The 14,245-nt window shown below is 40.1% G+C and overlaps 1 protein-coding gene across 2 annotated transcripts; it reads left to right on the forward strand.

Moving 5' to 3' along the window:
• Positions 1–1,984: 1,984 nt before the first annotated feature.
• On the forward strand, positions 1,985–13,989 carry LOC122557333 (gap junction beta-1 protein-like). 2 transcript variants are annotated; one of them, XM_043704929.1, is made up of 2 exons: positions 1,985–3,035; positions 11,269–13,989. In XM_043704929.1, exons 1-2 carry the CDS (start codon positions 2,321–2,323, stop codon positions 11,274–11,276), a joined length of 723 nt encoding a protein of 240 aa, XP_043560864.1. In that variant the 5' UTR covers positions 1,985–2,320; the 3' UTR covers positions 11,277–13,989. The 2 variants fall into 2 exon arrangements, with proteins under 2 accessions (XP_043560864.1, XP_043560865.1); XM_043704930.1 differs by having other exon boundaries at positions 1,985–2,953.
• Positions 13,990–14,245: the final 256 nt, after the last annotated feature.

A 14,245-nucleotide genomic window follows, 5' to 3' on the forward strand; every position in this document is an offset into this window, starting at 1 on the left:
TACTTCTGATGCCAAGATATGACAGAAAAGGCCATTATTTGTTCAACAAAGTATGCAAAAAGGACGTTTTTCAGAAAATTAAAATCAACAGGAAGAATTCACTCCTCATTCTAAGTTCAAGTTCCTCAGTGTTTCAGGTTAATATCTAATTCACTATTATTGAAAAGAAAATTATGGAGCAAAGTTACCATTGCAGTATATCTTCTCACTCTTCAACAAACATTGCAAAGCCTCAGTGAAATCAATGAACTATCCAGCATAAGAAAGGGATTGAATATCAGGATGACTGTATGCCAATGCTGCCAGAGGCACAGGGAACTGTCATCACATGCCCATCATCATGCCTCCCTATCCTGACTTGAAACCTCCACAGCAAAAATCTGCCACTGTTACTTAGGTCTACGTAACCAGAATTCTGTCTTCAGCAGTTATTAGTGGATCAGCAAACTGATACATTTTGAAAAAATTGAGAATACATTGATATAACTTATGTGTAAGTGAAGGCAAGTACTGAAGGGAAAGCGGGGATTAACCTTGTTTTGATGCAGGATGAATCAGCTGCCCCTTTGACATTGTTTTTCTTTACAATTTACATGCAGCAACATCTTGCATTTAAGTAGCAGCTTTACTGTAGTAAAATGTTCTGAGGCACTTCATCAGAGTGTCATCAAACAAGATTTGATAAGCACCTAAAAGGGCCACCAAATGCTTTTCTTCCATCCTCCATATTTTCTCTGCCTCAGCTCATCTGATGCTGAAATCCTCACCCATATATTTGTTACCTCTCGGTCACTATTCCCATACTCTCCTGACTGACCTCCCATCCTTCACCTTCCATAAACCTGAACTCATTCAACTTCTGCTACCTGCATCCTAGCTTGCTTTGTTTCTTTCCCTATTTCCCTTGCACCAGCTCTTTATATTGGCTTCCAGTCAAATAATGCTTCAATTTTCAAGTTCTTGTCTTTAAATCCCTCATTGAGACTTTCTCTATGACTTCCCCACTGAAATCCATGTATGCTTTCAATTCTGGTCTCTTTTACATCCCAAATTTTGACCACTCCACTATGACTAATATCACTAGGTAAAAACAAGGACTGCAGATGCTGAAAACCAGAGTCTAGATTAGAATGGTAATGGAAAAGCACAGCAGGTCAAGCAGCATCTGAGGAGCAGGAAAATCGATGTTTCGGGCAAAAGCCCTTAATCAGGAATAGACGCATTAAGTCTATTCCTGATGAAGGGCTTTTGCCTGAAACGTCGATTTTTCCTGCTCCTCGGATGCTGCCTGACCTATGCTTTTCCAGCACCATTCTAATCTAGACTACGACTGATCTTATCTTCAGTTTCTTTGGCTCTATGTTCTGGAATGCTCTTCCTAAGTCTTTGTTTTTTTTCCTTCTTTGAGGCATTTTGGATAATATACCTGTTTTGTAAAGCTTTTAGCACTTATTTCTTATGTGGTTGATGAGCAAACCTTTTTTGTCTGCTCCTACGAAGTGGCTTGGAACGATTTACAATGTTTAAGGTGCTGTATAAAGGCAAGTCTCTGTTGTTGAATAGTGTCTTGTAATGACAATATTAGTTGATTTCAGCTTTTCTAACTACAACAATATCAGAAACAATGTGGCACACCATAGTCTTGTTTGCTGAGGCCAACCAAGCTTAGATTAGAAGGTCAAGTGGATTGTTTTTACTCGTCTACCTATTTGGTTAACTCCTCTAATAACCACATTGGACCATTGGAGAAGCACATATGCTACTTTTACTTTAATGCATTAAAGCAAAAATTATACTGGCCAGAAAACGTTTTGCCTTGCAACTGTGCTGTTTTGTAAAATAGTTTGCAGTTAACCGACTTGGAGAAAAATCCTTTCATTCATTTTACTAAATCTTGTTGACATGTAAATACTTTTTTGTTAGCCTGTAGAAATTGCCATAAATAAGGAATATTCTTAATTGATTTTAAGTATAAATGGTTGAATGTAAAAAATGGACAAAATTGTTTCATTCGTAAGGCCTTTCCACAGACAATGTCCATGTATGGGAGAAAAGGGATAACGTGGGCGAACAACAATGAATAATAGGCACATGGTATCTCTGCGACTACACAGATTCCTTTATCTAGTGTAGGTGGAGATGAAGGAGTCGGAACTGAATACTGTTTTGTTAGTACAATAAAAGGAATCATTGTATGCAAACGTAATATGTAGAACGCTACAGGCCATATGATCACCAATTACAAAAGGCGTTGGGTTGATGCTGACACGGAGGAATTGGCACCTTAATTGATTACTTTCCCTTCCCGAACCGAGTGGAGATGAACTGGCCTGTCTTCTACACTGTTCTAATAGGGGTGAACAAGCATTCGACTGGCATCGGACGGATATGGCTCTCTGTTCTGTTCATTTTCAGGATCATGGTGCTGGTTGTGGCCGCAGAAAGTGTCTGGGGCGATGAAAAGACTGGCTTCACTTGCAACACTCAGCAGCCAGGTTGCAACAGTGTCTGTTATGATCAGTTTTTCCCCATCTCCCACATAAGGCTTTGGGCTCTCCAGCTGATTCTGGTGGCCACTCCTGCTCTCCTGGTGGCCATGCATGTTGCCCATAAGCATCACGTGGAAAAGAAGATTTTCCGGATCAAGCAGCTAACGGGTGAAGCTGGGGAAATGGACATAGAGAAGGTGACCAAGCGGAAAATGCATATCGTCGGCTCTCTCTGGTGGACCTACGTGATCAGTATTATCTTCAGGGTGATTTTCGAAGTTGCCTTCTTGTACATCTTCTACATGATCTACCCGGGCTTCAGGATGATCCGACTGGTCAAGTGCGATGCCTACCCTTGCCCCAACACAGTGGATTGCTTCGTCTCCAGACCCACCGAAAAGACTATCTTCACCATCTTCATGCTGGCGGTCTCTGGCGTCTGCGTGCTGCTGAATATAGCAGAGGTGGGCTACTTGATCATCAAGGCTTGTGTGAGACAGTGTCAGAAAAAAGAAACCAGATCCAGTAAAAGTGCATTTTACGGGCGTAAGTTTCCTCAATTCAGACCACATGAAATAAATGAGTTGCTGTCAAATCATGAACCAGCATTTCTGAAAAACAGTAAAATGAACGCTGTGCGGAAAAGTACATCTAATAAAGATATTTGTAGAACCGCCTGAATGTTTAAACATGACCTCCCTTGTGTAAGCATTTTGATTTGGGAAAAAAACATTTTTAGTTAGCTTAAGCCCTTTGCCCCCACCACCGCCTGATTTTGATCGTTTTTATAGCACTGTACTGAATATTAAAATCTCGTCAATCTTTTTTTAATGCATCTTTCCCACCCTCAGATTTCAGTGCTATTTCTGTTCTAAAGCCATTAAACCTGTTAACACTCCAGGATTAATGATGTTGCTGGGCAGTCACTATAGCATGCATCTCACTAGAAGATGCTGGGTGCTTGGTTGCCAACAGTTGTGTTGGACTAAGTCTGTCCTGTAACAGCCTTTGCTTCAATTCTACAATTATTTCCCCAGTAACCTCTAAAACAGTTTGTGGTGTGGAATCATCTTAAAAGGTCCACTAGTCCATTGGTTGGGTTGTAGAGAGTTTGCAAGGTGGACACAATATAATTCATGTAAGAAGTAATGATACTAAACAAATGGGTCGCTCCCCAAAATTTTTGAGTTAATTTAAGTAGGTAGCTATTCTCTTGCAGCCTTACCAATGGACTCAATGTATGTAGCCTTTATGCAACCACAACTAGAGTTGAGCGGATCAGAATTTTGGCTGGAGCTTCTCTTCCAACAGCTAAAAATAACCCTAACTGCTGTAAATATTTCAGCAACTTCTGCCCATTGCTTGACATTACTTCCACCGAAGATCAGTGTCCTCACCGGAGTTACTGAGCAAGCAGCCACCTGCAGTGTCTCTTGAGAGATTCTGCTGGTCTTCCATCGAAGTGACATCAGAAGATCCTATGGGAATTCCACTTGTAAATGTTGAAACATTGAGGCAGTATGGAAGCTAGTCTGAGGATTGCCTAACTGTAGGTAGGTCCAATGATGCCCAGGAGATCCCTTGAGCATTTTTGAACTTCGTTTGACATGTCGCTTCATTTGGTGTTACAACCAGAATGAGAGCAAGTTTCCAGGTAGCCCAGCCCTACTTCACTTCAGATTTAAATCAGGCCCTGTCTCTGGACTCACGCAACTCTGCAAAGCAAAACTATTGGTAGTCATGATAAAGCTGTCATAGAAATGCATGTGTCCCACCGCTGCTAAAAATTACTAAATTGGGCAAGAGAATTTAAGTAGGCATTAGCTTGTGCCACACATATGATGGTGTATTTATCTTCAATTGTACATAAAGCTGTATTTTGCTCTGCTAAAAATAAGCTGGCTAATAATGGAAATGAGTCAGTGATCAGAAAGATAGAGTTTAGGAAGTATTTTAAAGGAGAGGAAGAAAGGAGAAGGATGCTTAGGAAGGGAATTTAGAGGGAATTTAGATTATGGCAGCTGAAAATGATGGTGTGTAAAGGACAAAGACTGGAGGACCCTAAGATATAGGAGCAGAATTAGATCATTCAAGTATTGCTGATATGTTTCTGAACCCCTTTCTCCTGCCTTCTCCCCATGGTCCCATTACCAATCAGGAAACTATCTATCTCTGTCTTAAATACACTCAATGGCTTGGTCTTCACTGCCCTCTGCAGCAATGAGTTTCACAGATTAACAACCCTCTGGCTGAAATTCCTCCTCATTTCAGTGGGTTTTAAGGCTGGATAGGATTATAGAGTCATACAGCACAGAAACAGATCCTTCAGCCCAACTTGTCCAGACTGACCAGGATTCCAAAACTGAACAAGTCCCATTTGCCTGCAGTTAGCCCATATCTCTCTATCTTTCCTGTCTATGTACCTGTCCAAATGTCTTTTAAATGTTGTAACTGTATTCACCTCTACCATTTCCTCTGGCAGCCCACTTCATACACACAACCTCTATGTGAAAATGTTGCCCCTTGGGTTTCTTTTAAATCTTTCAGAGTGGCAAAACCATGGAGGGATTTAAAAAGGGCTTGAAATGTTAACTGTTTCTCTCTCCATGGATATTCTCTACTTGCTGAGTTTCTCCAACTTTTCCCATTTCTATTTCAAATCTCCAACATCTGCTGTACTTTGTTTTCATTTGTAATGGTTAAAATTATTTGGTGCAGATTTTTAGATTGTGGAAGATGAAGGTAACCAGAACACCATTTTTAATTTAACTCATTTGTGGAATGAGGGTGTCACTTGATGGGTCAGCATTTATTGCCCATCCCTAGTTGCTCTTGAGAAGGTGGTAGTGAGCTGCCTTCTTGAACCACTTCTGTCCAAAATGCTGTTAAGGAGGGAATTCCAGGATTTTGACCAAGCAATAGTGAAGGAAAAGTGATCTATTTCTAAGTCAGGATGGTGAGTGGCTTGGATGTAAACTTGAAGGTGGTGGTGTTCCCATATATCTGCTGCCCTTCTCCTTCTAGATGGAAGTGGTCATGAGTTTGGAAGATGCTGTATGAGGATCTTTGGTGAATTAATGCAATGTATCTTGTAAATAGTACACACTGTTGCTACTGACTGTCGGTGGTGGAGGGAGGGGACGATTTTGGACGTAATCCCAATCAAGCAGGCTGCTTTGTCCTGGATGGGGTCAAGCTTCTTGAGTGTTGTTGGGGCTGCACTCATCCAGGCAAGTGAGGATTATTCCATTTAAAGTCAAAAAGTCCGAAGATAACAAGTGAATGAATGAATGTGATTTTCAAGAGCAAATGAGCTGCAGTGAAGGTTGAGACGGACAATGCTGTAGAGGCAGGAGGAGGTGATCTTGTAATTGATACATGGCCTGAATCTCATCTCAAGGTCAAATAGAATGACAGATGGTCACAATCTCAGACAGTGACAGTTTTGTGTCTATCATCTCTAGATTAATGTACATCAAGTTCTTTGTTGAGTGTCATGATTTGGAGATGTTGGACTGGGGTGTACAAAGTTAAAAGTCACACAACACCAGGTTATATTCCAACAAGTTTAATTGGAAGCACTAGCCTTCGGAGTGCTGCTCCTTCATCAGGTAGTTGTGAAGTACTCAATTGTAAGACACAGAATTTATAACAAACAAATTTGCTATAAATTTTGTTGCTTATAATCGTGTACTCCATAACCACCTGATGAAGGAGTAGCACTCCGAAAGCTAGTGCTTCCAATTACATCTGTTGGCCTATAGCCTAGTGTTGTGTGATTTTTAACTTTGTTGAGTGTGAGATTGATCCATTGACCAGAGACCAAGTGCTATCACCAGCCTTATCACTCTCTCGCCAAAAGAAGAGGGAGGAAATGTAAATGGGAGTGCTACTCTTTGCATAACTCCTGATATCCATTTACTACAAAAAAGTAGCAGCTACTCTTTGTGCTGCATACCTAGGTTTCACTTGGATATTGTATGTGATGCAGTGAAGAGAAAAGAGATGAGTAGAAAATATATACACTTTGTCATATTTTATGGATTCAGGTAAACACCACTTCCTTTGCAATTTACTGCTCATCCCCAAATAATAATTACAGCACAGTCACTAAAATGTGATCTTAATCTTTCCTCCATTTCCTGTTTGTGTTGCTCAACTGAGCATAACTGGAATTAGGGAAGATGTTGGAACACACAGATTTTACAAATTAATGGATATTTTTTATGTTTAACTGTTTTGATAAATAAAAGTAATAGATGCCTATTTATGTAGCACTGCTTGGTCTTCACAACTGCGTATTAAAGCTAAGTAGTCCTTGTTCAAATTGAGCAAGGCAAAAGTGAGGACTGCAGATGTTGGAAATCAGAATCTAGGTGAGACTGGTGCTGGAAAAGCGCAGCAGGTCAGACAGCATACAAGGAGTAGGAAAAGCGATGTTTCGGGCAATAGCCTTTCATCAGGACTGAAGGCAGGGAGCCTCCAGGGTGGAGAGAGAAATGGGAGAGGGGTGGGGCTGGGGAGAAGGTAGCAAAGGGCTCAATAGGTGGATGGGGGTGGAGATGAAGGTGATAGGTCAGAGATGTTGGACCACAGGGCGGTGGGGTTGATTGGTGCAGGTGTCCCGGGGGTGTTCTCTAAAAACTCTTGTTCAAATTGATTTTAAGTGTGGAACTGGAGTTGGTTGGTTGCACAAACAAATATCATTTCTGCAGTAATTTACTGATCAGTATTGGATCTATAGCAACAAAGCTGAAGAAACAAGTGCAGATTAACTGTTAAGGTTATATCTATTGAGCAGTCTGATATCAATACAGTGAGCATACAATAAATTTTATACAACTGGGGAACTGATCATCATCAATAATGGCAAAGGTATGGTCTTTTGAGAGGCAAAAACACCATCTCTAGGCTATAAAGGATAAGAAAGTCTTAGGTTTAATTCACCTGTGTATGCTGAGTTAGCTATTTCAGAATGCTGTTAGGGATGCTACAGTTTGTCATTTCGATCTTACCAAAGAGCAAATCACTATCCAACGAAATGCTAGAAATGCAGGTATACAGAACTTAATTGAAAGTGGGATTGAAATTATTGTGATGCCTGCACTGATCAATAGTTTGCAGTCACTGTTGGTAATATTTATGCATCAGTGATATCAAATTGGTTCAATGTATTAGAGAAACCACATTCCAGCAAGAAAACAACCTTCCAAAGAAGTATGATAGAAAAATTGCAGAAAATGTATTTTTTCTGGCTTCCTGCATCAACCATTATAGCACATTCTGGTAGTGCATGGACAGCTAAGAATATCATTAAGACCAAAACCATGCTTCCAAAAAGGAATGGGCTAGAATCAGGAAAGCTTGGCTGATGGACACTCCTGGTCAGAAGAGTGATTCAGGTGATAAGGGGAGCAAGGCTGGGCTCACAGGAAGCAATGGAGGTGTAAAGGTGTAATGTAAAGTTGTTTTGAGAGGATAGAGGCTTCAAACATATATAAAGTACATAATTAAAAATTACTTTTACATAAAAGAATCCATGAAATTGAGACATTGTCTTCATTAGTGGAAGTTTGAAACAAAAAAACTTAAAAAGAAAAAATATTCAGAGAGATAGATAACTGGATTACATAGATTGAGTTACATGTTTGATGGAAATCCTAATAAACAGGATATAGTCATGAAAGTAATACTGGCAACATTTCATTTGATATCAAATCATGTATGTTTTGTGATGAGGATAATCCTTATGAGATTTAAAACCAATCTCCCATTCCAGTTTAAAGCTCAAAACTGATGATGCTTTGCACATAAGGGATCAGATAGGCAGTAATATACAGAAACCAACTAGTATCTTTTTACATCAGAATTTCTATTCCTTCCTGCATATATTTCCCAATGGGTTGACATAGTGAACCAGTCACATATTCAGTCTGAATTTTACAAGGTACGTATTTGTGAACACAATTTAAAATGTTTCCAGTCTAAAGCAATAGGACTTTAGTTCAGGGTTCCAAACAGCAAGTTCAAGACCAATTTCAGGAAATGTAAATGATTCTCAAGAATGGTGGTTGAAATCAAGATGCAAAACATGCTTTAAAAACGGATAAATGCTGTAGTAGGAAAGTATAAAGTCCGCTGTGAAAGAAAATAAAACAATCTCTTCTTTCGAATTCATTTTGTAATTTTGCATCCTATGTAAATTATTTTGGCCACCTCAATCTATTTTTTTAATGAATGGGAATAAAGCAAACAATTCCCTAGTTGTGTCAAACAGAATCAACGGGATCATTGGTATGAGAAATTGAACAAATGCCACATTAGCGCAGAAGGACAGGGCCCTTCTGAGGGTGGGTTAATGCAAGAGTTTAACTTTGCATCTGACTGTACTATATTTGATCTTCAAATATTTTATGGTGAAACTATAAGAATAAGAGCTCCAATTACCAAAATCAAACACTCTCAGTATTAACAGAATGTTATACTTAAAGAAATGGAACTTACCAGCCCATTAGAATATGGGTTTTACTGGCTCATGCACTGACTTCCTTTGTTTATTATTATTTCATTTTAATACCATTAGCCAAGTATTGTTTGTCCCCCTCCTATATGGCTTCAAGATTGTACTTTTCTGTCTCTATGTTGCACACCTCTTGCCACAATGGACAACAAGCAACCTGTTTCCAAATGTGTAAATGTCAAACAAATGTGACACTGGAAAAGCACAGTGGGTCAGGCAGCATCCAAGAGCAGGAGAGTCGATATTTCAGGCATAAGCTCTTCATCAGGAGTGACATCACAAAGCTGTGCTTTTCCAGTGCCACACCTTTTGGCTCTGATCGCCAGCATCTGCAGTCCTCACTATCTCCTGGTGTCTACCAATCCAACAGATCGCAATTGCCATATTTTTTCTGTACATTGTATAGAGTTATATTGGAGGAGAAAGTGAGGTCTGCAGATGCTGGAGATCAGAGCTGAAAATGTGTTGCTGGTTCAGCGCAGCAGGTCAGGCAGCATCCAGGGAACAGGAGAATCGATGTTTTGGGCATAAGCCCTTCTTCAGGAATCTTATTATTATATTGCCCAATTATAGAATTATTTTGCCCAATTAAAGTGTTCTGACTAGCTGAGTAAATTAAACACGACTTAGTAATATTAATAAACAATGCCAAATGAATTTGGAAGTTTGTTGGCTTAGAGATTGGCCTTTATCTTTGGAAACCAGTTTCAATTATGATCAATATGTAGGAATTGAGGTCTTCACCGGTTATAAAGTGAGTCAGGACAATCACAATAAAGTGTTTCTGTGAGTCCACAGTACAAAAATCCCTTAATGTGGCATTAATTAGCACAAAACTAGTAGTATTGCTTCAGAGACCACAAAATGCACAAACAAAATCATGTTGCTACAAAATAGGGTACTCTTAGTGAATTGGGATCTATTGTTGGAAGATTATGAAAGAACCATTACTAGCAATCTAACTGCACTACATATGATTGAAAGATTTTTATAGTGTACCTCCTTCACCTTAATTACAAAATGGCTGTCAATAACCATGACTGTCACTGATCATTGGAGTTTAGACAATAACTACCAAAAATGGAAAAGGTAACTGTGATGGAAAGTCACTGCTCCCTGGGTTAAGATGTTTCTGTTCAAAAACTATTAAATTTAATTTATTGTGATTAGAAACAAAATTGGCAAGTTTTTTTTATAGTCAGATATGAAGTAGATTTATTGTGATGTAGTAATGACTGAAAGTGTGCTATTTGCAAATGAGGTGTGGAAATAGATACTTAAGGTCAACAGGGTAAACTAGTGGGAAAATCAAAATATCCTTTGTTCTAATGTCATGTCAATTATTCAAGAAATTGCATCAAATAACAAAAATTTTAAAAATCATGAATCTTTACATGAGATACAATTAGCCCATGAAAATATCCTTAATATAAAACCCTCTGCTTTCTTTTTCATAAATATGGACTGTAACAGAAATTGCTTGCAGCTACGTGATTCTGTAGTTCTGTTCATGCCCCAATTACTAACTATTGAGTTTTTAGGATATTTTCTTCTTTTTCCCTTTTACCAGTATGGTGCTGCCAGGGTTACATCGACAGATAATACAGGGTTATATCGTTCTGCCTACTACTGTCACTGACAGTTTAGTTGATGGTTATAAAGTATGTCTGCCTCATCTTTCTCCTCTCACCCCCAATCCACCAAACTCTGAGAATGATTAAATGGTTGGCAAGGGGAGTTCAGATGAGGTATTGTGTTGCAGCTACCAGAGAAACTACAGTGTCTCACAATTGGGACTCCTCCCAAAGATATAATCAATCCAACATCCAGCAGTAATTGTTGATTCTATTGCAGAATCATTTTAAAGCCTTTGCTCTTAAAATCGATTTTATAGATCATAGAATCATAGATCATAGAATTTCTGTGGCAATGTTTGTTTTAGCAATGGTCATCCGGGAAGCAGGACAGGAGGGGTTCCTAACAGAAGTCCTTTAGTCTAACAATGGTCTTCTGTACACAGTCGGGTTTGAGAATTCCTCCTGATCAATTCCCTCAGTGGGTTTCACATTCCAAAGTATTCCAAAGCTGGTTTATCTGTCTCATTTTCATGACCATTTAAAGTATATTTGTTGCATTGTATACGTGTCAGAACCGGACACCCAACATTAAAAAAAACTAATGCTGCATTCCCAGACTAACCCGCAGTCAGCCACTCATCTAACACTAATCTCTAAAGAAAAAGGTCTCCTGCCATTGCAGATGCCTGAAGACTGCTTCACCGGCCAAGATTTGATTCTGCAGTTGAAACCCCAGGACCCGAGACGATAGCTCAGCGTTTTTCCATCTGGAACGTCGAAGCTCTTCATCCCAATGGTTCTGGGGACTGGAGTCACACTCAATGCTCTTTCAGTGAGCCACTTCAGGTTTCTTGATTGACATTTTACCGTTTCCTTCATCAAATTCTCGGGCTTTCTCGGACTGATGCCCGAGACCACGTAGACAGACGTTCAAGTTTTCCTGGTCAGAACTCCAATGTCTTTTTTTTTGGTTAAATCGCCATGAAGGGCTTTCACATCAATGCTCGACCTTTAGTTGTTCGACATTCCAGGATTTGCGGCCTGATGTCCAAGATTTTTCACCTTAAGTACATTTCGTCATCACAGCTTCCCATTTCATGCATTCCTCTGGATCCCCAGATTAATATCCATGATTTCACCTCTGGAACATTCCAGTCCTCTCCTCCCTTACTGACCTGCTCCAACAGATATCCATTCGCGTTCACACTATGGTGACATGTTTAGTTAACATTGCATCAAATTTCAAAAATTTGAATGAGATTATGCCCTTTTCAACAGACCCTTGTTCTTAAAGGAAACGGACCTGAATTTTAAGGGTAAGCTTCTTCTGGCCAAAGTTTGGTTCGGTTGAGATTTTGGGTTCAGTTCGGAGCTCAAGACTGTTAAAAACAAAACCCTCGGGGTTCGCGTCCACCCTTGGTCCAATAAGAGAGTATGAATTTTAAAACTGAATTGCAACTTCGCCAAATCCATGATTTCAAATACGTTTAAATCATGCCTAATCAATAAGTTAGTTGACCAGTTATTTATGTTGGTTTTTTAATAGATTATATTAATATTTCAAATGTAAAACTTACATCTGTACTGATAGATCGTTTGTCTTGACTTCTGTAATATGACTTGAATTTGCTGCTATTGAATGATTGAGTGATGCCACGCATTGAAAATACAACTAGGTCAAATGTAATCATAGAATAGAATCGGGGTCCCTACAGTGTGGACGCCATTCGGCCCATCGAGTCCACACCGATCCTGGCAAGCGTATCTCACCCAGACCATCCCCCTACCCTACTCCCATAACCCTGCATTTCCCATAGCTCACCCACCCATTCTGCACGTCCCTGGAAATGAGGAGCTATTCTACCTAGCTGTAATCGCTGTGTGATTTAAAAACGAGATAGCAAGATCCTGCTAAGATCTTTGACAGCGAATGCTTCGACTTTCCCTACTCTGTTCCTTCATCCGGTGTAATATCGTCAAGACAACGTTCTTTCAATGTCCTTCGAGGAGACGCGTGAATAGTTAAACCACTGAAACCCCACACTGTGAGCGTCTGTCTTAGCAAACTATATGGATAGAATTCAAACCACAATGCAGAGTTGAGGTGGAGCAGATCTCTGATTCACTCCCCGTGGTCAATTTTATTGGGTTTCATTTCTTAGATCAGCTATTATTTTGCCTTTTTTTTGATTTTCTAAATTCCCGAATTTCCATTCACCAGACCACCCTCCCGTTAACCGGCCAGTCGAGCATATTAGAACACGGCAGGCAGCTACTGATCACTTAATGTCGCTGTTCAGGGGTCTTTTGATCTTGCGATGTGCCATCGGAGAGTTTTTATTTCCTGAGCCACCGCTCCCACCCCCTCCCCCCACCACACCCCTGTACAAATCGGGCTCTCACGAAGAAAGAGCGTCCCATTGAGTATCATCGTCTGGACTCCGCCTGAATAGATATTTTTGCGCAGTTACCCTGCAATCCTCTAGTATTGCTCTCGCAGCTGCTGTATACCATACTTACAGTTGAATGCATGATGTACAGACAAAAAAAACTGGAAAATAACAGTGTGGGTTTGCAATTGTGCCAGGTGCCTGGACACCTTGTGGCTACAAATTAACAAGTTGGGCATGCGTTACAAAGATAGATACTGCAATGTCTAGACAAAGTAGCACTGAGGGACTTGTCAGAGGGTGCGGCAGGATTAGTTTTCATATCAGTTTGAGCGGAAGAGACGTAGACTATATGGAAGGCAATGTGTCACCCAGACACAGGCATATTTGGTAAGCAACACACAAATGATTCAAATTGAACATGAAACATTGTGAAAATGTCGTGTGGATGGAAGAACGGGGAAAAAGATGAATTTCACTCGAAAATGAGGACAGTAATCTAAAATCGATTTGACCTTTGGAAGCGGGGACGCCTTATACAGAAGCTTCTGTCAGCAAATTCAATCCATTAGATACAAGTTTACGCTATGGTCAACGCAAAGAGAGGGTTTCGTGCGATCAAGTTGCCTCGTTTCCCGCTCTTTAATGTTTGAGAATAAGCTTTCTGTACGTGCTTATTATTTCGGACACCAATCTTACACGGATTGTTGTGCAAACATAGACCTAGAGATGCACGCAGGCTCTCATACACGGACACTTCTGTCCGAGCTTTCTCGCTCCTTCAAACAATGTCATGTGGAGGATAGCAGCTCCCAGACAGACACGTCTGAATACTGAACCACAAACAGTATGTGCCGCTCGAAGGCACACGCCTGTGCTAAAACACATCTTTATGTCCTCCAATCAATGTACAAACAGTCCAATCAGTATTACAATGGAACTAAAGGTCCAAACATTGTTTTTGGCTGATCAGATTATTCCAGATTTACCATGTTGTCTGAGCACTTCAAGGATAAAGTCTACTTTTCAATTCCCTGCTCATCTCCCTTGTCAGAAGTGGTCCCTAAGGGTGAATTGTCCTCATTTGTAAATGTGTAGTCCCCACCGGACCGAAGGATCTTTATTGTTGCATGCTGCTAGATTGTCATAATCTGCTTCTTTTACATCACTAACTAAAACCTCGAATAGGGATCAGTTTTAACAGCAACAAACTATTTTAGGGTTTACAGGTGGTTAGCGACGCTCCCAGCATAACGCCATGCTATAACT

The sequence above is a fragment of the Chiloscyllium plagiosum genome, chromosome 15 (assembly GCF_004010195.1).
Source record: "Chiloscyllium plagiosum isolate BGI_BamShark_2017 chromosome 15, ASM401019v2, whole genome shotgun sequence".
NCBI classification, from domain to species: Eukaryota; Metazoa; Chordata; class Chondrichthyes; order Orectolobiformes; family Hemiscylliidae; genus Chiloscyllium; species Chiloscyllium plagiosum.